Genomic DNA, 26,567 nt, shown 5'->3' with positions numbered 1-26,567 from the left:
ATTTTATGCTATTTTAATGCCTTATTCTCATTCATAAAAAGAACATCTACCATATGGTAGATTCTTTGGGTGCTAATGAGTCAAGGGCTAGTAGGGTCTTTGCTCTTGATCTCACAAGTTAGTGATGAATTAGAACATGTAAGCAAATATTTATAAGATAGTTGTCAGATAAACACAAATAATTAGAAAGGGGTAATGCTTTTCTGTCTAGGGATAGGGTGAACAAAGCTGTGCTGTTAAGTATATCGGGCAAGAAAATTTGAACTTTGTTGTTAGAGTTGAAGAAGTATTGTAAATAAAAGACTGAAATAGTTGGATGTGCATTTTAGTCTAAACTAACGTCTTAGAAATATTACTCTGGAAATTTATTCATGCTCGTGGACTGAATTCATGTGCCTATCTCTCTTACTAGCCTAAATTTGTTAATTTCAGAAAGATATATTAAAAAATAAAAGCAGCACTTTAGAACTAAACACGACATAAATCAACCATTGTGAGGAATTTGTGGAAGATAAAAAGTAGGTAAGGTCAGATTGATCAGAGCAGAAGCAGTCATAGCTTAAAAGTAAGTGGAAGAGAAAAAAGTAACTTCACAGAAAATGAACTAAAAGAATCTATACATGAAGCAGAAAGTAGTCTTCGATCATCTTCAAGAGTATTAATTAAATTCTACATTTGAAACATCAGGGGTAGTATCCTCTTTACAGTGAGCAAAAGCCAGCAGATGCATTTGTTTCTAAGCTAAAATCAGGTAATTTTCTAAAGAAACTGCTTCCTTGAGGAAAGCTGCTGCTATGGGCACAGGGGCCTGAGAGAGAAGCAGAAAAAAACCCAAGTCAATTGCAGATTTCTACCATAGATACAGAGGAGAAAAAAAGTAGCTTTTGCAGCAGAAAAATACATTAAAATTCTCTATACCAAGAATTTCTCATACTTTGATACTTGGGAGGGAGGACTCTCTACACATATCCTTTTCCATACCTACGTACCCTACAGTAACACTTGCTGGTACCCGCCTATACGTAACCACAGACTGACTCAGACCTGCCATTCAGAGAGTACAATGGAGAAGCATACTTACATAGTGTCAGGAAAAACTCATGTTGATTACTTACATTGATCAGTCTAGTCCTTCACTTGTAAATATGACCTCGAAATACTTGAGGGAAACAAAACTTTAGAGAGGGACCAAGATAAAGAAATAAAACTAGCCTCAGAGGAAGTAGATAATTCAGGAAAGATAATTGTTCAAAAAAGTTCTATAGATGTTACATCCCCCAAAACAACTGCATTGGAGTTATCAGGGGATAGAAGAGAGTTCTTAGAAATTAAAAAATGTAGTGAGGCTCAGAAGCCCACACCTGTAATCCCAGTGACTCCCAGTGACTTGGGAGGCTAAGGCAGGGGGATCACAAGTTTGAGGCTACCCTGGGCAATTTAGCAGGACCCTGTGTCAAATTAAAAAATAAAATAAAATAAAAAAAGAGCTGGGGATATAGTATGAGGCCCTGCATTCAATTCCCAGTACCGCATGCACATAGAAAAAAAGTGTTAAGAAATAAATTCACAGGGCTGGGGTTGTGGCTCAGGGTTCGATCCTCAGCACCACATAAAAATAAATAAATAAAATAAAAGTATTGTGTCCAACTACAATTAAAAAATAAAAATTTAAAAAGAAACAAATTCACAAAGATTAAATGCATATAAGAGAGAATTAATGATATAAAGTAGAAAAACAGGTGGAAATTTGAAAATAAGGGATAATACAGGGTTAGTTAAGGAGATTTAAGATGACAAATTAGAGAACAGAGGCAGTGGAGTGGGAAAAAAATAATTAAAAGAGTAAGAAAAGAAAAGTTCCTCAGCTAAAAGAAAGTCTTGGGTAAAAGGTCTATCAATCACCAAGTCAGACAATTGAAAGAGACCCAAAGATAAAGAGAAAAATCTTAAGAGTTTCCAAAGAAAATATACAGCCACTGTCCAGAGGAACAGTAGCATCAGATGTCTCATTAGCAATAGCAGATAGAGGAGCAATATTTTCAGAAATATGAGGAAAATTATTTAGTATCAGGAATTCAATACACAATCAAACTAGCATTCAAGCACCAAGTCAAAATATAGACATGTTTGGACATGTGAAGATCAATGTTTACCATCCATAGATCATCTTTGAAAGATACCAAATGGTAACAACAATTACCTCTGGGGTTGATGGTGATTAATAATATTCACTTAAAATTATTTTTTTCAAATTCAGATTAAAAATCAAATAGAACTAGAAGTCTTATAACATAGATGTCATTCTGAGTTCCTCCTTTGCCATTGTCTTGGCAGTCTCTTTGCTTTTCTGTGTTGGTATTTCTATTTTCTCTACCCCAGGCCTGCCTTTTGCATTTTGGTAGTACATGTCCTCTAGCAGTTTTGAGAAAATAAATGGGAAATAAATATTAAATATCTTTCAGGTCTTAATATGGGAGTTTCTCCATTTTGCTCTCAAATTTGATTAATACTTTGGCTGATTATAGAATTCTAGACTGGGAATAATTTCCCATCAGATATAGAAAACATTGCACTTCCTTTGTTTAGCTTTCAGTATTGTTAAGTCCAAAGTTATTTCTGCTTTTTTATATATGACCTACTTTTTGCCACATGGAAAGCTCGTAGGATCTTCTTTGTCATTGTTTGGAAATTTCATAATTATATTCCTGTCTTCATCTATTTATTGTTCAAGGAGCTTTGTGAACTCTTTCAACCTGGAAACTCAAGGCTTCAGTTCTAGGAAATTTGCTTGAATTATTTCATTGTTTTCTTCTCCTGCTTTCTTTATTCTGTCTTTCTAGAGCTCCTATTTATTTATATTTTGGACCTTTTAGACTTATTCTTAATTTTTCTTACATATTCTCTGTTGTCCTGTTCTTGATTTTTGGGAGACTCCCTCATCTCCATCTTTCAATTTATCTATTGACCTTTCACTTCAGTACTCATGTTTAATTTCCAAGTGCTCTTTCATTTTAAAAAATTACAGCATTGTATTCTTGTTTCCAGAATTAGTATCTTCTCTTATCTCTGTGGACATTTTGCGGGTTGAGTCAAATCATTTTCTTGAGGGGATTGGAGGTTAAGGAGTAAGTACTGAAGTGCTGAAAAAAGACAATAAAACCTGATGTCCTCTGCAGGGCCAGAGAGGACATTAATGATAGGCTTTCTTTTGATGTTTTCTTCTCCTTACTTATTCTGTCCTCACCGCCACCCCTCCACCACCATCTTTTCCCTAGTTATTTTGATTTTTTTCCATGTTTGTGGGAGCTCTTCATCATATATTTAGCAATCTTTGGAGGTCTACTCATACTTATGACTGGATTATATAAGAAGCTTGCTAGAATTTCTAGCTCAGTAGTGTGGTATTCAGTTAAGTGATTTTAAAAAATTTATAGAATTGTTCAGCCATCACCATAATAAAGCTTTTTTGTTTGTATCACCATAGGATAATCCAGCTGGATTATTTGGAGAAAACTCATATTTTTGACTTTAGAACTTTCCTGTTAGGCAGGTCAGATCTACAGAAGAATCTTCTAATCTGCTTTGATAATGAAGATCTGACTACAAGTATTCTAGGAGCCTAGTAAGAGAAAAGGTCTAGAAGTCCCAGCATTCACTATGTTTTTTGCTGTGGTACTTTTATGTTTGTGCTTGGCATCCCTAATCCAGAAATCCTTTTTTACCATCTCCAGAGACTAAACCTCTAATCTTCAACTAGGAAAGGGAGGGCAGTCACCTACTGGTTGTAGAGCAGGGAGAAGAGATTTAGAGCCTAACTGCTGCTTAAATAGCTTTCAAGGACTCGGCCTTTAGTATTCTTCCCTCTTCTCCACTTTATCTGTAGTTCTGGAAGTATATTGTGTTAGAATTTTACTTTAATTTTGAGAATTCTGCAGGCTAGACATATAGATTGGTTTTCAAGCTTTGCCCACTTGCAGCTTCATACACAGCCTCCTTGAGTCCTTTCAGCTCATGCCATCTGCTTTGCTTCCTTTTTTGCAGTTCTTGCCTTCTTTTCCTGTTGCCCCCATCCTTGTGAATATAATGTGTTTAAAGGACCATTCCTGATGTTAGTTTTAGTGAGATTTCAGGAATTAGATTACATATATCAATTCCTGGAATGTTCACTTTTTGCTCCATGTATTTCTGTATTTTATTACCTAGAATTTATAATGAGAACCTATTGGTTTTACATATAATTTTTTAAGTTTACTTTTTATTCTTGTTTTTAATTTTATTTATTTATTTTAATTAGGCATATGTGACAGCAGAATGCATTTTGATTCATTGTACACAATTGCAGCACAACTTTTCATTTCTATGGTTGTATACAATATAGCGTCACTCCATATGTGCAGTCATACATGTACCTAGGGTAATGTTGTCATCTCATTCCACCATCTTTCCTGCCCCCATGTACCCTCCCTACCCTTACCCTCCCTTGCCCAATAAAAGTTCCTCCATTTTGCCCAGCCTCCCTGTTCCCCATTATGGGTCAGTATCCACTTATCAGAGAGAACATTTGGCCTTTGTTTTTTAGCATGATATTCTCCAGCTCCATCCGTTTACCTGCAAATACCAAAATTTTATTCTCTTTTTTAAAATATTTATTTTTTATTTTTTGTATGGACACATACCTTTAATTTTTTAAATTGATTTATTTGTGGTGCTGAGGATCGAACCCAGGGTCCCTCATGTACTAGGCAAGCACTCTACTGCTGAGCCCCAACTTCAGCCCCTTTATTCTCTTTTAATGCAGCATAATATTCCATTGTGTATATATACCACAGTTTCTTTATCCATTCATCTATTGAAGGGCATCTAGATTACTTCCACAGTTTAGCTATTGTGAATTGAGCTGCTATGAAAATTGATATGGCTGCGTTACTATAGTATGCTAATTTTAAGTCCTTTGGGTGTAGAGCGAGAAGTAGGATAGCTGGGTCATATGGTGGCTCCATTCCAAGTTTTCTAAGCAATCTCCATACTGCTTTCCAGATTGGTTGCACCAATTTGCAGTCCCACCAGCAATGTATGCGTGTGCCTGTTCTCCTACATCCTCACCAACATTTATTGTTGTCTGTATTCCTGATAGCTGCCATTCTGACAGGCGTGAGACGAAATCTAAGAGTAGTTTTGATTTGCATTTCTCTAGTTACTAGAGATGTTGAATATTTTTTCATATATTTATTGATCAAGTGTATATCTTCTTCTGAGAAGTGTCTGTTCAGCTCCTAAGCCCATTTATTGATTGCGTTGTTTGGTTTTTTTGATGTTAAGTTTTTTGAGTTCTTTATATATCCTGGAGCTAGTGCTCTAACTGACGTTTGTGTGGCAAAAATTTGCTTCCAAAATGTAGACTCTCCATTCACCTCATTGATTGTTTCTTTTGCCGAGAAGAAGCTTTTTAGTTTGAGTCCATCTCATTTATTAATTCTTTTTTATTTTTATTTTTTAGTTGTGGGACACAATACCTTTATTTTATTTATTTATTTATTATTTTATTTATTATTTATGTGGTGCTGAGGATCAAACCCAGTGCCCCATGCATTCAAGGCAAGTGGTCTATCTCTGAGCCACAACCCTAGCCCCCCCACATATTTATTTTTTATGTAATTTTTTTATTTATATATGACAGCAGAATGTATTACAATTCTTATTATATATAGAGTACAATTTTTCATATCTCTGGTTGTATACATAGTATATTCACACCAATTCATGTCTTCATACCTGTACTTTGGATAGTAATGATCATCACATTCCACCATCATTAATTACCCCATGCCCCCTCCCTTCCCCTCACACCCCTCTGCCCTATCTAGAGTTCCTCCCATTTTCCTGCTTCCTATCCCACTATGAATCAGCCTCCTTATATCAAAGAAAACATTCGGCATTTGGGTTTTTTGGGATTGGCTAACTTCACTTAGCATTATCTTCTCCAACTCTCTCCATTTACCTGCAAATGCCATGATTTTATTCTCTTTTATTGCTGAGTAATATACCATTGTGTATATATACCACATTTTTTTTATCCTTCATCTATTAAAAGACATCTAGGTTGGTTCCACGGTTTAGCTGTTGTGAATTATGCTGCTATAAACATTGATGTGGCTGTGTCTCTGTAGTATGCTGTTTTTCAGTCCTTTGGGTATAGACCGAGGAGAGCTAGCTCCCGCTCCCATTTATTACTGATTTTATTTCTTGCACTTTAGGAGTCTTGTTAAGGAAGTCAGGGCCTAATCCAACATGATGAAGATTTGGGCCTCCTTTTTCCTCCTTTTTCTTTGGACTAATTTCTAGGTCCTTTATCCACTTTAAGTTAAATTTTGTGCATGTTGAGAGATAGAGGTTTATTTTCATTTTGCTGCATATGGATTTCCAGTTCTCCAAGGACCATTTGTTGAACAGGCTATCTTTTTTTTTTTTCCATTGTATATTTTTGTCTAGTATGAGATAACCGTATTTATGTGGGTTTGTCTCTGTGTCTTCTATTCGGTACCATTGGTCTACATGTCTATTTTGGTGCAAATACCATGCTGTTTTTGTTACTATAGTTTTGTAGTATAGTTTAAGGTCTGGTATTGTGATGCCTCTTGCTTCACTCTTCTTGCTAAGGATTGCTTTGGCTATTCTGCGTCTCTTATTTTTCCAAATGAATTTCATGATCGCTTTTTCTATTTCTATAAGGAATGATGGGATTTTAATTGGAATTGCATTGAATCTGTATAGCACTTTGGGTAGTATGGCCATTTTGACAATATTGTTTACTTTTTAAAGCTGTTCTATTGAGGTATGATTTACAATTTAATTTTAAATGTACAATTCAGTGATTTTAATAAATGTATAGAGTTGTATAGCCATCACCCCCCCAAATTTTCCTTGTGCCCTTTTACCAAACTTCCATGCTCAGCTATCAGTTGCTTTCTGTCTATAAATTTGCCTTTAGACAGTTTATATAAATTCATATATTGTGTAGTCTTTGTGTACAGCTTTTTTTTTTTACTTAACATAATGTTTTTGAGGTCCATCCATGTATCAGTACTTCATTCCTTTTTATATTTAAACAGTATATCATTGTAAGGATATCTTACATTTTATGTATCCCTCATCAGATGATATCCACTTTGACCCGTTTCCACATTTTGCCTATAACGCATAATGTTGTTGTGAACATTTATGTTCAGGCTTTGTGTGGATAAATGTTTTTGCTTCTCTTGGTTATATACCTAAGAAGTAGAATTGCTGTGTCATAGGGTAACTTTATGTTTAACTTTTTGTGGAATAGCCAGACTGTTTTTTATAACGTTGGTATCATTTTACATTCCCACCAGCAATTAAGAAGGTTCTAATTTCTCTACATCTTTGCCCATACTTGTTATTTTCTGTTTTTTGATTATAGTCATCTTAGTGGGTGTGAAGTAGTATCTCATTGTGGTTTTATTTACATTTCCTAGTGAATAATGATGTCAAGCATCTTTTCGTGTGCTTATTGGCCATTTGTGTTCTTTTTTGGAGAAATGTCTTTCCCATTGTTGATCTCTAGTTTAATTCCATTGTGTCAAGTAATATATTTGGAGTGATTTCATTTCTTTTAAGTTTATTGAGACATGTTTATGGCCTAGCATATAATATAGTTTATCTTGGAGAATGATCCATATGTGGTTAAAAGGAATGCTTTGTTTATGTCAGTTATATGTAGAGATCAGATTGATTGACGGTGTTCAAGTCTTATATATCCTTGCTAATTTTCATTCTTGTTCTATTAATTATTGAGTATAGAGAACTGAAATCTCTAACTGCAATTGAAATATCTATAATGAAATTGTTTCTTCCTTCAATTACGTCATCTCTTGCTTTATACTGTTTTATATGTCTAACTATTGTGAGTTTTTTTTTTTTTTTGTGGGTGTGTATGTGTGTGTGTGATTGAACCCAGGGCACTTAACCACTGCGGTACATTCCCAGCCCTTTTTTTATTTTGAGATGGTCTTGCTGAGTTGCTTAGGGCCTTGTTAGATTGCTATTGTTGCCTCAGCCTCCCTAATGGGATTACAGGTATGAACCACCGCCTGGCTTGTTTTGACTTTTTTTAAAAAAAATATTTATTCTTAAGCTTTAGGTGGACACAATATCTTTATTTTACATTTATGTGGTGCTGAGGATGGAACCCAGTGCCTCATGCATGCTAAGCAAGCACTCTACCACTCTAGCCACAACCCCCGCCCCCCCCTCCCCCTTTGACTTTTTAATTGTTGCTAAATATCCCTCTTTGTCTCTAAAAATATTTCTCTTAACTTTTTTTTTAACTTAATGTAGCCATTTAGTTCTCTTATGACTATTGTTTTCATGGTACATATTTTCCCATTGTTGTTCTTTGAACTTATTCATGACTTTGAAAATGTAGTGTCTCTTGTAGATAGCATATGGGTAGATCTTGTTTGTCTTTTATTTTCCTTCCAGTCTGACATTTTCTGCCTTTTGTTGGAGATGTTTTGATCACTGATATTTAACATAATTATTGTTGTGTCTCAGTTTATTTTTGCCATTTGCTAGTTGTTTTATTTATGGATCTTGATTATTTTATTGGAATTCATAGTAGTATTAAATCAAATTTCAATAAAATATAGAAACTTTGCCCAGTATACCTCATTCCATGCACCTTTTTTTTGTGCTATTACTATCATTCATAAATGTGTTGTTTATATAAATATGTATACCCTATAGAAACATTAAAAGCCCAACAGTACAGTGTTATAATTATTGCTTTATACAATCTTATTTTTTTTAAAGAGATGAACAGAACACATCTAAAAAGGTATATTTATAGAGTCATGTCAATCCATATGCTTACTATTTCCTCTGTTTTTCATTTTTACTTGTGGATTTGCTATTTTGGTATTATTTCCTTTCAGTTTTATGGACCTCTTTTAATATTTTGTTTTGCTAGTAATAAATTCTCCTTTTCTTTTTTTATTTTTATTTTTTATTTTTGTAGAACTGGGAGTTGAATCTAAGTGTGTTCTACTACTAAGCCACATCCCCAGACCTTTTTATTTTTATTTTAAGACAAGATCTCCCTAAGTTGCTGAGGCTGGTCTTGAATTTACAGCCCTCCTACCTTAGCTTCCCAAGAAGTTGGGATCACAAGCCTGCCCATCATGCCAGCCTCCCTGTCTTTTTCAACCTGGAATGTTTTCATCATCATCTTCACTTATAAAGGATATTTTTGTTGGGTATGGATTTTTATGATGGCAATTTTTAGAAGTGTTAGCTCTTTGACTATGTCATCACAGTGCCTTCTGACCTCCTTTATTTCTAATAAGAAGTTTTAACTGATTTTTAAAGTATACTCAGCCCTTTATATCCAAGGATTTCACATCTATGATTCAACCAACTATGGGTCAAAAATATTCCAGTGAAAAACTGCTTCTATTTTGAACATGTATAGACCCTATATAATACAGTATAACACATTTACATAGTGTTTGCATCATATTAGGTATTATAAGTAACCTAGAGATGATTTAAAGCAAAGTATATCAGCCATAGGAATTAAGGCACATGGGGCGTGGTTTATTTGCAAGGCCTTGCATTACAAAGAGTAAAGAAAGTATGCTGAAAAGGTATTTAGGTTATATGCGAGTTCTGTGCTATTTTATATAAGGCATTTGAACATCCACAGGTTTTCATATCCACTGTGGCTCCTGGAACCAATTCCCAACTGTTACTTTGAGAGAGAACTATATTCTGATCAGAAGTCAGCTATTAATCATATTGATTTTGTGCATGATGTCATTTTTCTCTTGCTGTTTGGAGATCTTCATTGTGTCTTTGGCTTTTAGCAGTATTATCATGTGTCTAGGTTTGGATCTTTCTGTGGTTATCCTAGTTGGGATTTATTGAGGTTCTTAGAACTGTACCTTACTTTTGTTTTTTTTTTAATATCAGAGATTGAGCCCAGGGATGCTTAAACACTGAGCCACATCCACAGCCTGTTTATTTTAATTTAAAATTTTTAATTTTGAGACTGTGTCTTGCTAAGTTGCTTAGGACCTTGCTGTGTTGCTGAGGCTGGCTTTAAACCTGTAATCCTCCTGTCCCAGCCTCCCAAGCCACTGGGATTACAAGCTTGCGCCAATGTGCCTGTTATTTCTTTTTCTTTTCTTTTTTTTTAAAGAGAGAGAGAGAGGCAGAGAGAGAGAAATTTTTTTTGATATTTATTTTTTAGTTTTCGGTGGACACAACATCTTTATTTATTTATTTTTTAATGTGGTGCTGAGGATCAAACCCAGCATCCTGTGCATGCCAGGCGAGCGCGCTACTGCTTGAGCCACATCCCCAGCCCTGCCTATTATTTCTTTAGATATATTTTTCTGCTCCATTTTCTTCTTTACCAGGGATTCCTGTTTTATGTGTATTGGTATGTTTTATGTTGTTCCAAAGTTCTTTGATGATCTCTTAGGTTTTCTTCAATCTTCTTTTTTTTCCCTCTGTTCTTAAAATTGGATAATTTCTATGGGCTCATTTTCAAATACACTTATTCTTTCTTCTGCCATATAGAGTCTGTTGTTTATCTTCTCTAGTGAGTTTTTAATTTATTACTTTATTCTTAACTCTAGTATTTCCATTTAGTTCTTCTAAAAGAATTTCAGCTGAGAGTCTGTTAATACATTGTTGTTATATTTTCTTTTTAATTCTTAAAACATGATTCCTTTTAGTTCTTTGAATGTATTATTATATCTGATTTGAAATATTTATTTCTAAATGTAACATCTGGAGAGTCAGAAAATTTTTGTTAACTGCTTTTTTCCCTCTGAGTGCATGTGTCTTGTAATTTCTTGCTGTAAACTCAGCATTTTTGATAATATTCTGTACCAGTTCCAGATACTGGTTTTTTATTCCCTGGAGGTTGTTGGCTTTATATTAATTTTCTAGGAATGAATCTGTAAAATATGTCTCTATTGGTGTATGTATATTGATTTTTCTGCTCAGTTTTTTGGTTGGGTTTTTAATATTATTTTAATTTTATAGCCTGGTTTTCCAGAGTCTCCTTGCTGTGTTTGCTTAGCTTAATGGCTAATTATTGGACAGTTGTGCTCAAAAACTTAAAGTAAATAAAGTTTCTTTGCTCTGCTGATGGATTTCTGTGTAGGTAGTAGAGTATTCATTATTCAGACATGTCATTTCTGTCCAGTTTTTATTTTATGTTGGACCCCTTTGAATCTTTTATTTGCATGTATACAGCCAGGCTTGTGTGACTGTTGTGGGACCTTTCTACTGTCTGCTGTGTCTGTGAGCAACCTCAGCCAGAAATTTGTTTGTCCTACTCAGGATTGCAGCTTCAGGCTAACAGAGCTGAGCAGTTGGCCCTCCTCTCATGCTTTCACATTTGGAAGTTGCCTCTGCTGATAGTGGCACAGGGCACAGCTCAAAATGAAAGTAAGCAATTTCGTACCATGCCAAGATAGCCTACAGTGCCCTTGTGGAACACCTACATTGCTGGAGCTGGAGGTGTGGTGGATGGGAGAAGCCTAAACCAGAATTTCAGAGATTCTCACCATTTCTACCAGAAACACAGCAGTTTTTAATCATTGGCACTTCTCAATATTTTGTATTCTTTTGTTGGATTTCTAGTATGTTGAAATGTTTTTGTAAATTTTGACCAGATTTATAGTTGCCTTTTGGGGAGAAGAATTGCTATCTCTCTGTCATATCTGGCAGTACTTTTATAATCTTTTAAAAATAACAAAACCAAAAAGCTGGGCACATTGGTATTTGCTTGTAATCACAGCTACTAGGGAGGCTGAGACAGGAGGATCACAAATTAATAGCCAGCCCGAGCAACTTAGTGAAACTCTTCTTAAAGAGAGAGAGAGAGAGAGAGAGAGAGAGAGAGAGAGAGAGAGAGAGATTGATTGATTGGCTGGGGGACTAGGGATTTAGCTCAATGGTAGAGCATACTGGGCTTAATCCCCACTATAGATGATAGATAGATAGATAGATAGATAGATAGATAGACGAGTAAATAAAAGAACCAAGAACTAGGATCCCAGAGTTATAGTTGTAAATTTTCTTTGGTGCTTTTTTACTGTTTTGTTATAAAATAGGAATTTGGATTTTATTACCTATGATTAAGAATCTTTCCTCTTTATTTGTGATAAATTAATAAAGTACTTTAAAAAGCAAAAATAGGGTTGGGGCTGTAGCTTAGTGGTAGAGTGCTTGCCTCACATGTGTGAGGCACTGGGTTCAATCCTCAGCACCACATAAAAATAAGTAAATAAAGATATTGTGTCCATTTACAACTAAAAGAAATATTTTAAAAAGCAAAATATATATAGATTTCATCACTATTCTGCTTGTTGTCCTCCAGTGGCTTCTTATTCTAGGCATACTTTCCAATGTTTTTATCATGGTTCCAGTGACTTTATGTAATCTGGTTCCTAGCTTACTTTCTGGTCTTGTTCCTTTCCTTGATTCCTCTTGCTTATTGTTACAGCCACTTAGGTAGAACTCCTAGAGGTTGTGGGAACATAGGCAAGCATGTTTTCATCTCAGGTTGTGTTTTCCCCCATCTCCTAGGAATCTCTTTTTCCCACAGAGCTTATGGCTTGCCTTCTCAATTCATTCAGATCACTGCTTACCATGGCATCTCATTACAGAGGACTTTCTATGACTGTGCTTTCTAAAGTAGTGTTTTCCCTATCCCTCAATCTCTACTGCCATACATTTATCTTATTACCACCTCATACTATAGTGGCTGTTTTGACTGTATTCTCTTCTAGAATGTAAGCCATAGAACCAGGGACCTTGTTTATTTTTTTCTTCGGTAGAGATCCAAAACCTAGAATAGAACCTGGCACACAGCTAATGGATGCATGGATGGATAAAGGTGGGTGGATGCATGATGAATTGGACTTTCTGATTTTGTTTAAAATAGAAGTTCATGGTTATTGGATATAGTAAGTTTTAGAAAGCCAGCAAACCTAGTGTTTATAGTATACACAGGTGGAGTCCCAGGCTTACCAGATGATGAAGATGCTGCTGAGTTAATTTTATTCCCACTTTATGTTCTTCATTAATTTTTTTTTTTTTTTGAGTACTGGAGATTGAACTCAGAGGCAGTTGACCACTGAGCCACATCTCCAGCGCTATTCTTTGATTTATTTAGAGACAAAGTCTCACTGAGTTGCTTAGTGCCTTGCTTTTGCTGAGGCTGGCTTTGAACTTATGATCCTCCTGCTTGACCTTCTGAGCTGCTGGGATTATAGGCATGCACGACCACACCCAGCTTCTTCATTAAATTTTGCTTGGTGAAATAGTAAGGAGAAAAGGAATTAGAATAGAAAAATACCAGAATATATGCTTTGACAGGGATGAATTTTAGAACTGAAAGTGACTTATATTCACTTTCAAAATTACACCACCTTCAATTTATATCACTCTTCTTCCTTCACATTGCTCAAGTGATGAAACTTCAGACTAGGAAGATAGACCACATTGCCTGTGGTCACCACAGTTAATTGGTTATGTGTCCTGCAACTGTCAAATTTTAAGTTATGCCCCATATTGGAGGTCTTATGAGAATCTATGAGATTTCCCATTTCCCTTAGTATAGCAGATATAGCTCTAGTCCAGTATTCCTTATTTCTTCCATTTATCCCATGTCTTCCTGACTCTTGGGTTTCCTTTCTCAGAAACCCATGTGGTTTCTGTCTCTTATACCAGATGGACATGGACCATCTTTTTTATCTTTGTACTTTTATGTCAGCGGTGTCCATCACAGTATCTTACTGAGTACAAAGTATGTGCTCTGAAAATATGTGAAACTTTTGAATTATATTAGTATATTTTAAAGGGTTCCTATTGCCTAAATGGTTCTAATGCTAGAAAATTTTTATCACAAATCTAGTTTTGGAATCACTTTGTCTCTTGAGACTGTGTGATCAACAGTAATAGTATATTACTTTTGCCTGTATCTGACCTAAAATCTTCTAGTTCTGTTATGGTTTGTATAGAAAAATCAAGTTACTACAGATTTAAAGCATCTAGACCTCTTTGAATCCAAAGGTGCTTAACCACTGAGCCACATCCTCAGCCTTTTTTGTATTTATAGACAGGGTCTTGCTGAGTTGCTTAAGGCCTCGCTAAGTTGCTGAGACTGGTCTTGAACTTGTGATTCTCCTGTAACAGCCTCCTGAACTGCTGGGATTACAGGTGTGCGCCACCCCACCTGGCTCTAGAACCTCTTAAAAATTTTCTTTCCAGTGCTGGGGATTGAACTCAGAGCCTTGAACTTGCTAGACAAGTGCTCTACCACTGAGTTACACCTTTCAGTCCCCAAAACTGATCTAATTATGGTACTGGTAAAGTTCATCTCAGGGCAGGTGAAAGGCTTAGTGAAGTAGATAGAATCCAGTTTGTGGATTCGATCCTGATGTTCTGTATCTTGAGACTGAGGCAAGGGCTTCTTATGACATAATGGGTCCAGGAGGTTGGTAAAAAGGAGAGGACAAAAGTCTGTTCAGAGAAGTGATGGCTTAAGAAAGAAAAGCTGACTGAGTACCTGAGACTGGCTACGCAAATGTGGAAAGTTTAGAGGCCAATATACATTTCACAAGTGGTATCAGATGAGGTTTCTTCTGGGGAACTGGCAATCCTGATATCTATATAAACGGAACCAGATAAATTTGGCTTTTTTTCTCTACATAGAATGTGAAGACTGTGTCCGAGACCCCTGCAGTGCCACCAGTTTCAGAAGATGAAGATGATGATGATGATGCTACTCCACCCCCAGTGATTGCTCCACGCCCAGAGCATACAAAATCTGTGAGTCTGTGGGGACCTGAACAACTTTCTGATTTATTAGAATGAAAAGGGGAAGAGTGGATTAGTATTGAGACCTAGAAGTTTAATACCCTTGTAGGGATTCTTAAATTTTGGAGATAGTGAAATCATTAAAACACCTTTTCTGACAGTATTTTTTATGTGATTAAAGACAAGAAGGTATATTTATTTTTGGTTTGCAGATAGTCCCACCATATCCTATTTAATTGGTGTTTATGTCAACCCAGCTGTGGTATACTCTGTTTGTTCTCCATGGATATCACAGGAATATACATAGAATTGGTGTAACTTAGTTCAGAGCTAAAATAAATTATTCCAGTCTCCTGGGAAGCAACAAATTGTCTTGCTACAGATCTTTTTCTTCTCTGTTAAATGTGCAGCGTTCAGCCTCTTACATCAACATTGATGATACTGACAGACCCAAGAGAATTTATAAATACATTAGCGCTATTAATATATTGTACATCAGGAGTGCATTTTGATGCCGGATGTTGGCAATGATTTCTTTTAACTTCCTTTGAGGTTCTTGCAGCTCAGAATAGTCAAAGTCCCTGTGTCCTCACTTTGCAGTCTAGTCCCTGTGGATTTTACTTGATTTAGCATCATTGAGCACTGACCCGCCATCAGATGATAGTCTACAAATGTTTCTTTGTTTGGGCTTTTTATTATGAGAATTCCATCTAGGACTTAAGCTCTCTGGTAATGCAAAAACAAAAGGCTCTCTGAAAGAGAGCATTCAGAAAGTGTTCAGGCAGAAGTTGGTTGAATGAATATAGGAAATATAGTGGAAGAAATTTGAGGGGGTTAGATGACCACTTAGAGTGAGAATTTGTGAACAGAATCTACAGAATCACCTTGTCTATAGGTCACAAAATCACCTTAAGGAAAAATGGACTTTAAAATTAATGTTGGAGAATCACACCCTTTGGGACAGGAGTCCCCTGTGTTTCTCTTTTGCTAGCAAAACAGTAAACCATCTTTTTCTGTTTTTTCAAGGAAAAAAAAGTAAAAGTTGTCAGAATATCTCACATTGAGCTAATTGGTTTACAAGCATGTTCATTTAAAACATTTTTTCCCCTCTATACCTTGAACTCTTCTGAAATAGAGGCAATCTATATATATGTACTTTTAGTGCTTAACATAGTTTTTGACAGATTTCAAAGTGCAGTAAATATTGAATAAAGGAGTGGATTGATAAATTTGATTTCATGGCATTCCTTTCTGAATAGGTATTGTTGACTACTAATTTATAGAAGAAGCAACTGAGATTTGGGGAGATAAATTGATATATCCACAGCTACTTAGTAAGCAAAAGAGCCAGGATTTGAAAGCAGATAATTAACCCTAAATCCCAGTTGTTTTCTACCATAACACAGTGGCATTTTTGTGTGTGCAGACCTGTGCTGAAAGCCAGATAAGGAGAATATTAGAAAAGGAAAAGACAGGGTTTTTATTTATTGTTGTTATTGTTTTGTTGTTTTCTTTTTCCTCTCAAGGAGCCATATCAGGAGAAGCAGAGATATAGGACAAGGAGTATGGTTGTAGATGCCTGGAATAGAGTTTGTCTACATATACGAGAATAGGAAATTGAGAAATCATTATGCTAGAGTAGTCAGGAAGTCAGACCAGCTGAAGGATCTCATTTGTTTATTCATCAATTCCATCAAACATTATCTTCATGCTTAATTAGGTAGGTAAGTGGTTAGATAGAAGAACTCAGAATGAGTAACATACATTCTGTGTCCTCATAGGATAACTATCTAAAAGAAAATTATGATATTTTTCATGACAAAATCTGATAAATACCTTGAAGCAACTCCTTGGGAAAGGAAGTGTAATTTAGGATTGTTTCTTTTGAAATAGTGTACAGTTTCTCATTTCATGTAACTTTTATCCATTTCTCCTGTCACTTTCTTACCTCCTTTACCAGAATGAGAGTATATGGGCAGTGTTTTATATGGGATTAGGCTTAGAGTAGATTTGCAGTAAATGTTTGTTAAGTAATGAATGAATAAGAAATAGTATCTTCAGAAGCTAAATTTTAAGCGCTTAATTTCTACTGAGCATAATTCTAATCATTTCACTCATCAATGTGTTTTTATAACAAAGGTGTAAGATAGGCATCATATCACCATTTTATAGATGAGGGAACTCAAGTACAAAGAAAAGTAGCCTGCCCAAAGTCATGCATATGATAAGAATAAGAGTTGGGATTTAAGCCCAGGTAGTCAAGTTCGTGAGTCTGTGTTCTAAATCACCTAAATCAACAAGAGTAGTCCTTCTCTGTAAGGGTTCAGTCTAATGAGGGAGTAACACAGTGGCAGAAAATGTTAAGTGTTATTAGCAGTACAGAGTGCTATGGGAATAGAGGATTTCATTTCATCTTGGGAAAACATATTACAGCTAAGAAAGATTCCCATCTAATGATGGAATCTCCTCTAGATAATTTCTACTGAGAGTTGCATAGCCCTTTCAAGTATCATCAGTGCTGAAACTCTCACTAATCCCTGTTATATACATTGAGAGCAAGGAAGGCTATTTCACCCCAAGCAGATGGGCCTAGGCACAGAGGAAGAATAATACAGATTTTGAAATATGAGAAAGAATGAATTTGGGGCAATTTGTTCTGTGGATATTCTAACTGCTCATGTGGAAGATGTTTCCCTATGCTAACAAAGGCTGGTTTTGCCCAAATTTTGCACCAATAATGCAGGTATACACACGGTCCGTGATTGAACCACTTCCAACTACTCCAACTCGGGATGTGGCTACATCTCCCATTTCACCTACTGAGAATAACACCACTTTGCCAGATGCTTTGACCCGGAATACTGAGAAGCAGAAGAAGAAGCCTAAAATGTCTGATGAGGAAATCTTGGAGAAATTACGTAAGGACTTTGTAGTTTTCTGAACCTCCCTTTTGTCTGTGACTGGTCAAACATAGAGATGTCATTCTATTACTATAAAAGATCTTGATCCTAGGTTAGGACAGTGTACCTGGTTGGCTATACTTGGTGCCATAGCCTTGCAGATTGTGCTTGTCTTCACCCTGCCCTTCCACCTCACTTTCCTGTCTCATTAGCTCTGATTGGATACCATGTTAGGATGGAGATGTGATAGGAGAGAATGTGGATAGCTCATTTTGAGGGCAAGGCAACTCTTATCCCTAGGCATGTAATGGAGATAAGTAGCTTTTATCCAGTAATAATGTAGGAAAGTATGTTGAGAAAGATGGATGCCTTGCCTATACCTGATGGAAAGAGTGCTATTAATTACAGATGTTTATCATTGACTTAGAAGAAGACAGATCTGCCATCATGGTTGCAGGAGAGAAAGGAAGAGAAGCCCAACATTTGTGAACTGTACTATGGAATCAAATGACTAGCAGGATGTTTTCTTGATTTTTTTTTCATTTAATTCTCATATTAACCCTGTGAAGACAGGCATTATGGTCCTTGTTTTTACAGTTAAGGTTTTTTTAGTCCCAAAGAGGCTAAATATCCTGACCCAAATCACAACTAGGAAGTGGCAAGGCTGAGATTAGAACACAAACACGTAAGACTGGGCATGGTGGCATATGTAATCCCAGCAACTTGGGAGGCTGAGGCAGGAGGATAGCAAGTTTGAGGCCAGCCTGAGAAATACAGCAAGATCCTGTCTCAAAATAAAAAATAAAAAGGGGTAGGGCTGGGGATATAGCTCAATTGGTAGAGTGCTTGCCTTGCATGCATAAGGCCTTGGGTTCAATCCCCAGCACCACAGGAAAAAAAAGTGGAGTGGGCTGGGAATGTGGATCAGTTGTAAAGTGCCCCTGGATTCAGTCCTCAGTACCAAACAAACAAACAACAACAACAAAAATTGAACACAAGCTTACATTCTTATGAATAGAGCTCCTTGCCTCTTTCTGTGAGTGGACACTTCCATTTCACTTTATTTTAGCAGCCAGAAATGAGGGTAATCTGTTTCTGTGTTTTCATAAAAGGCAGAACTATACTAAGGGAAGGACTAGGTTAATCCATTGACTTGGAAAAATCATTTGACAAGGGCCTTGGATTTATTCACTGTACCTACTTATGTCTAAAGAGGCTTTTGTATGACTTATTTGGCCAAGTTTGCAAACTGGCATTGCTTTCTAATGCTCTAGTTAAGCAGCTCTTTACTTCTTCCTGATAATTGTTTGACTTTTTAACAAATTTTGCTCTTAAAAATTGCCCTCGCCTGGGGCCCTCATCAAATGATTAAGTAAAAGCCACTTACCTAGTCATTATTTTACTCCTATATAGATCTTCTTCCCTAAACCAACCAACCAACCACACACACACACACACACACACACACACACACACACACACACACACAGAAAAGCATACTGTGGACAGAGACTAAAAACCAAACTCCTAATCTTATCTCTGACACCAGTTTGCTATGTGATCCTGGGGAAGGAGATTCCCTTCCATGGGTCTCAGTTCCCCACTAGAATTCAAGTTGTGAAACCCACTGAGTTCTTTCATACCATTGTGTCTTTGCACTTGAAGTATCCTGTTTTAAACTTCTCAGCTTTCTCTCCCTGGCTGGCCTTCTACTTATCCTATAAAAGGTGGCCCAGATGGCACCTTTCTGGAGTCTTTCCAGTCTCTTTTTCTGTGTCTCTTTCTATATCCCATTGGCATTTATCACAGCAATTATTATGTTTTATGGCATTTTATGCTTACTTGTCTATCTTTTCCATAAGATTGAGCTCCTTGAGAGACTTTCTTAACTGTGCCTTATCTGTTTATTCCTAAGACTTGGTACATATCATGAATAAACATTTATTAAATGAATTAAAAAATTAATATGAATGGCTCTTAGGAGTTTAGAAATGGAATAGATTACTCTGAATAAAAGCAGTCAAAGAGATGAAACCTTGGGTTGGGCTTCATTGAGGAAAAGCTATGAGCCTGCTTAGTATGCTTTTCGGGAATTAGAGACACTTCTTTAATCCTTGTCAACTCCAGGGGTTGAGGGGCACATGGGGTCTGTTTTGTGTCTTGATCTGGAAAAAAATGATTCATGGTCTCTGTTTCTTTCAAAGGGAGCATAGTGAGTGTGGGCGATCCTAAGAAGAAGTATACACGGTTTGAGAAGATTGGACAAGGGTTAGTAGGGGCATTTTCTTTTCCTGGAGAAATGACTTAAAACTGTGTATGTTAGCATATAAGATTCTGCTGTGTTTTGCCTCTCATGAACTTTGTTCTTCTTTCTTCACCTCCCCCTCTGGAGGTGTTATTTCAGGCTGACATCAGGTTTGGTACTGAGAATTATGCTTAAGATGAGAGATGTGCTATTCATTGACCATAATGCAAAAAATTCCCCTGCAGTGAGAGTAAGAGAACCATTTTTATTTAACACAAAACTAGTTTCCTAAATTATCCTTGGTGCCAAGACCTATTAGCACTAATATGAAATGAAAAACCCAGAACTACAGATCTTTCTGCTAGTGTAGTAGCACCTGTTTTTCTAGGTGGCTGTCAGAATCCATGACTCTTCATCTGGGTTCCTTTTCTGCAACTTATATGCTGCCCTTAGTGCCCTGAACTCAGCACATTTTAACTGAGTTCTTTTCATGTGCTAGGCTTTATGAGTACAGCTCATCATCAGTGCTGAAATCTCTGCCTTTAAGGAACTCAGGTCAATAGAAGGAGATAGACAAAGAATTATAATATATTGTGCTAAGTCCTTTAAAAGTATTTGGCCATTGGGGCTAGGGTTGTGACTCAGTGGAAGAGCACTTGCCTAGCATGTGTGAGGCACTGGGTTCAATTTTCAGCACCACAAATAAATAAAATAAAGGTCCATCAAAAACTAAAAAATTTTTTTAAAAAAAGTATTTGGCTATTATTTTGAGCCCAAAAAGTAATACATAAAAGGTCAGATCTGGTATGATTTTATTTATATGAAATCCAAGAACAGGTAAAACTACTATATAGCAGTGGAAGTCAGAATAGTGATTACTTCTGAGGGAGGGATAGTGGGAAAGAAGTATGAAGGAACCTTAGGGGAAACTCTTGGCAGTGAACAAAAATCATCAAGTGTTACACTTAAGATTTGTGCAAATTACTCTAGGAAAATTACATCTCTGCATGAAAATAATGAGATTTCTGCATATTACCAAAAGAGCTGAAATTTAAGGAAAAAACCCCATAAACCTGACTTATTGTAGGCTCTGAATGTTAGTGGAACAGAAGCATTGTTGCTAATGAAGTCATTGACAATTTTCTGTTTTAAATTCTTTCTTATTATTTTCCTTCTGAAAATAGGAGAAGAATTGCATAATGTAGGAATGTTATGATTATGTATCATTTCTATAATGTACGTATGTTATTTACGTATAATGTTTGGTTTAATCCTCAAGACAACTTAGGGTTGAGTGGATCTCACATTTTTTTTTCCTGATCCCATTGTTTTTCCTACTAGATATGCTTTTGTGAGTCTGAACTGGTATAAGTTGAGAAGAAATCATTTTTCTTGCTTCAGAGTAATATAGAAGGCATTTCCTTTAGGTAGTTAAACGGAGACCTTAAGAGTGTAGGCAAAAAGGTACATGGACAAGTGTGGACAAATCAGATCCCTTCTCTGAATTTGAATTTCTTTGTCTGTAAAGGAAGAAGGAATTGAAGGATTGTGGATTAATGGATTTTCACTTTCACATCTGTGAAAAGTTTTTCTTTTTAATAGCTGTATGAGATCTATTCAAAACTTTCTTTCCTGCTTACTTGACAGATCTGTTATAGCTAAGGCAAAAAGAAAATATTTATTAAGCACCTATGCTAGTGTTTCTGCATACCATAATTTAAAAAAATATAAATGCCACCCCAGTATGTTGAATTTGTACTATAATAATTTTTGCTTGCTTCCCCCCCCCCCAGTAAGACCTGAAGTTTATTATGCTTCAAACCTGGTGTTCATATGCCTTGACATATGAGAAATAATATATGACTCAATATGATTTCAAGGTAGAAATAATTATGAACTAACCAGTGAGCTTAGTAGCTTTCTAGAACTTTGTAAACATGGCAACCTAGTCCAATCTCCTGAAACTTGAGCATGTTTGTCCTTTAAGAATGGTGCATCTGGGGCTGGGGTTGTGGCTCAGTGGTTGAGCACCCCCCCTAGCATGGTTGAGGCACGGGGTTCGATCCTCAACCCCACATAAAAATAAATAAAATTGTGTCCATCTACAACTAAAACAAAAAATCAAAAAAACAAAAGAAGTGGTGGATCTGGTCAGGTGCAGTGGTATATGCCTGTAATCCTAGCAAGTTAGGGGGCTGATGCAGGAGGATTGCGAGTTCAAGGCCAGCTTCAGCAACTTAGTGAGACCCTCAGAAACTTAGCAAGATCCTGTCTTAAAATAAAAAGGACTGGGAATAGTTCAATGGTAAAGCACCCCTGGGTTTAATTCTCCATACGAAAAAAAAGAAAGTACATCTGATAGGATCAGGATGGGTATGGGAAGAAGATAGATACCCGCTTTGTGGCAGAGGATGGCCAGGGGTTGGATGATAAAGCAGTGAAGAAATAACTGCCAGTGCAAATAAGCCATTCCTCATTTGATAATCAATATCTTATGATCACAGTTTCCAGTTATATAGCTGGACTCCCAACTAAAGAATGGTGGTTAGGGAGCTGGTGATCATAATTTCTAGCTGGAAGGCATACTTAAAAGTGACCACTGAGGTGTCCTGATTTCTCTGGGAAGTATAACCTCAGGGCTTCAGTGAATGCATTCTTGTAAAAGATCAGAATTCAGAATGTCTTCAAATTACATCGTGTATATCTGACATGGCATGCGGAGCTACAAATATATGTTGTAATTACTCACGTACAGATACGCAGGATTTGTGTTTATAGGCATAGAATGAGGGTTTTAGTTCTTTCAAATGAACACAGTTACTTTCCTAGCATTATTTCCAGCATTTCTTTCTCTTACCCAACCTGTTTGTGTGTATATATATATAAATATATATACATGCATGTACATATGTGTGTCTAGTGGGGTTATTCTTATCTTGGGGTTTGGTAGAAATATCAAATTTTCTGTGAATATGTATATTTGAATAAGTATATTTAATATCATTTTATGGTGAAAAATGAAAACTAAAAATTGATGTTCTCTTGGCAGGAAAAAATGATTGAAAAGCACAGTTTCAAAGGGTCATAATATCATAAAACATCAGTGGAAAGGGTACTTCAAGATTATTTTAGAATATTCAGTGTAGTTTTTCAAGTTTTATAGTTTTTTGGTGTAAATTTTAACTGAAGATAACATGCATAAGCAAACAAATCAATGAATTTTCAAAAAATGAACATATCCATGTAACCAACATCCAGATTAAGAAAGAGAACATTACTAGCTGGGCATGGTGGTATATGCCTATAATCCCAGCTATTGGGGAGGCTGAGGCAGGAGGACTGCACATTTGAGGGCAGCCTCAACAACTTGGTAAGATCTGTCTCAAAATTAAAGGGCTGGGGATATAACTCAGTGGTAAAGTACCTCCCTAGCATGTGTGAGCCCTGGGTTCAATCAGTAGTAGAGAGGGAGAAGGAGACAGCTGGGGGGGACCCAGGAAAGAAAGAGAACATTATTGACACCTCACAAGTCCATATACTTTTTTGATAAATATAAATAAGCCACCTACCCTGCCTCATTCTGAAATTCTCCCTAGGAGGCTTTCCTGTCCCACCTCACTCCTAGTTGAAAATCACAGATTTAATTCTGTCCTTGTTTACAGATGAAGAGTTTAAAGCCACAAGAGGTAGCAACTTGCCAAGGGTGGTAAAGAAGAGGAAGGCAAACAGGAGCAAGAAACTTATGTACTTGACACCTATCATATTTTATTTTAGTCACGTGAACTAATTGATTTAAATTCTTATATTCATATTATGAAAGAGAAAAATGAAGCTCAGAGAAGTTACATAACTTGCTCAAGATCAGATAGCTAGTAAATATTAGGTAGAAGTTCTAGATTGAAACTCAGGTCAGTTGACCAGTAGAGCCTCTGTTCTCTTTACAATCACATATTGCCTGTCAACTATGAGAATTGGGAGGGCTGTGAACGGGGTGGGGGGGATTATTTTTGCTGTAATTATTATTAACTTAAACTGCCAGATTGTGTATAGAGCTACATTTAACAATGGTACTTTATTAGAAAATCTGTATTTTTCTCTCCCCCCCCCGTTCAGTGCTTCTGGCACTGTGTACACCGCAATGGATGTTGCCACAGGACAGGAGGTAAGTAGACACCACCAGCTCTTTCGTTTCTACTTTTTTTTTATGGGGGGGGGTTAATTTTTAGCCTTTCTTAGCTCAATAAGGACATTTCTAGTTTCTATCTATACCATACTAGAACCAAATAACATGAGGAGACAAATATTTTGGAAGTTTTCTGCAGTTACAATATGGAGAACAGGTTGGAAAAGGTAAGAGAGGACCAGGTGAGTCAGGAGGTACTTCCAGGTGAGAGATGATTGTTTAGAGTAAGTTAATAGCATAGTATAGAATGATAGAAGTAGGTGGATTTGAGGAATAATTTGCAGGTAGATTTGATAGGATTTGGTGATGGACTGAATGAGAGAATGTCTTACAAGTGTGGTATTATTCAAGGACAAAGAAAAGGGGTGTAAGTGTAGTTAGGAGGTTGGATCCTGCCTGAGAGGCTTTCTTGTAGCACTGCCTAGTGGATAATTGCTTATACAAACTTGGTGCTTGACGGAGAAATCTATTAAAGGAGATTTAAGTCCGTGTCTGTTGCCTCCTCATCTAGTGGTTCTGCTGTTACTCTGTGCCCAGGATATGACTGGATACTAGAGTCCTCATTTATCTAGAGGCACCTCTTTGTCCTCATTTCATTAAGACAGGAGAACCCGGACCTTATTGCTTAAAACTTACTGATCCAAGATATAATCTATAGCAGAAGAACAATATGAAGGGAATATAGAGCTCTTGGGATTTCTTCATAGTTTAGTCTTTGGCTGAAGATCAGGAATGTTGGCAGGTGGGCTGGGAGAATTTCTTAGTCCAAAGAGTGCTGGAACCCAGAAATTGAGAGAGGCACCTTCTCTTCCAGTGAAAGTAGAGTTGGCCTCCTCAGAGTGAGGCTTCTAGAAACACACTTGTATATTTTTTTCCATTAATCAAATGTTTTCTTTTTAGATATACATGACAGCAGAGTGTATGTATTTTGACATACTATATGTACATGGCCACTTGTATATTTTTGATGATTGAAACATTCTGGTATCCTGGAAAAGCAGTGTCTAATAGGGGAGCACTTAGTTCACTAAGCTCTTGTTAGGTTTTTGCAAGCGTTAAAGCTCCATCTACGGTAAGTCAACTTTAAAAATCACCATTAGAGATAAAGATATATTCATTGTTCTTTGAGGTGAGAATCCAAAGACATAGATGCTTATCTTAAACTATTTATATTACTTTGGGTAAATTCATTTGATCTCTCTGAGCCTGAATTTTACTTATTTATAAAAAGTGTGTAATAACATATACCTGACAAAAGTGTTGAAAGAATTCAGTAAAGGAGTGTTTGTGAAAATACATCATAAATTTAAGAACCACTATCTTTATTCATTCATTCATTCATATATATATATATATATATATATATATATATATATATATATATATATGTTCTACAAAGTATTTACTGAGCTTTTGCTTTATGCTGTACCTTGTGCTCATAACTATATGAAAGATTCAGTCTTGTGCAAGCACTGCAACATTAAGATCATAAGTAAATGTAAAACACCATAATTTCCATGGTATAAATATATAAGTCTTATGGAGTTGACAGAATCTGCCTTAAAGTAAAAATAGTGGTGAGGAAAGGAAGTATTAGCATGCCAGTTTTAAAGACAGTGAATTTGATGCCAAGATGGAAAAAAATTAAAAAGATTATACCAATCCTAAAAAGAACCCTATGAGACAGGTGATGTTATCACCTTTTTATTGGTGAGGAGTGTTCCAGAAGTGTAAATAACTTTTTTTTTAACAGGTTGTGCTAACAGCAATTAGCAAGGACTGGATTATAATCTTTTAACTCTTAGATCTATGCATTTTGGGCTGCAAAGCCACCACAGAATTGAGGTTAGATGCTAGGGTCTCTTCATGTCATGTTTCTTAGGCATTACAGCCCTTGATATGGGAGACAGGCAAGTGATGGGGCTGGGGAGGCAGGGAGAACTCCTTGAAGCTCTGGAAGCTGCCTGTGTGAGGAGCTGGCTATAGGAAAAAGAAACTGGACTTCATTGTGTGCTTGCCTTGTGGTTACAAAACTATGAATGGAACAAATCCATTAGGTTGGCTAATGCAGTGTGATGAGGAAGGCCTTATTTCCTGCCACAGGGAGTATAGATCTTTAGTGGAGCTAGAGGGATGCTCTTAGTCTTTTTGAGTGAGTGGTTATGGAGGTTATCCAGCTGGGAAAAGCAGAGCTACTCTGTCACATATAGGAAGATTAGCATGTTAGTGCTGGGAAGTCTTCCAATTACAGATCAAACAATTATATTTCAAACCTGTTTTTAAAGTGAATGCATATAATAGAAAGATCAGACTGGAAAAGCCTTTAGAGTCTCATAGAGCTGAGAGCATTGATTATGATTTAGGCAATTTTCTTGTAAGT

At 36.4% G+C, this 26,567-nt stretch overlaps 1 protein-coding gene across 3 annotated transcripts in view; it reads left to right on the top strand.

The window, feature by feature from the left end:
- The window catches only part of Pak1 (p21 (RAC1) activated kinase 1), a 145,426-nt gene that overhangs the window by 101,135 nt on the left and 17,724 nt on the right, over positions 1-26,567 (top strand). For all 3 annotated transcript variants that reach the window (XM_071616521.1, XM_027942574.2, XM_027942572.2), the window contains exons 6-9: positions 14,755-14,871; positions 17,603-17,777; positions 19,964-20,027; positions 24,118-24,166. In XM_071616521.1, the coding sequence (XP_071472622.1) occupies positions 14,755-14,871; positions 17,603-17,777; positions 19,964-20,027; positions 24,118-24,166 (405 nt within the window). The remainder of the gene's footprint in view (positions 1-14,754; positions 14,872-17,602; positions 17,778-19,963; positions 20,028-24,117; positions 24,167-26,567) is intronic.

Source organism: Marmota flaviventris, chromosome 9, assembly GCF_047511675.1.
Source record: "Marmota flaviventris isolate mMarFla1 chromosome 9, mMarFla1.hap1, whole genome shotgun sequence".
Lineage (NCBI taxonomy): Eukaryota > Metazoa > Chordata > Mammalia > Rodentia > Sciuridae > Marmota > Marmota flaviventris.
The sequence above is the reverse complement of the archived record's forward strand: the minus strand, read 5'-3'. Positions and strand labels throughout refer to the sequence as shown.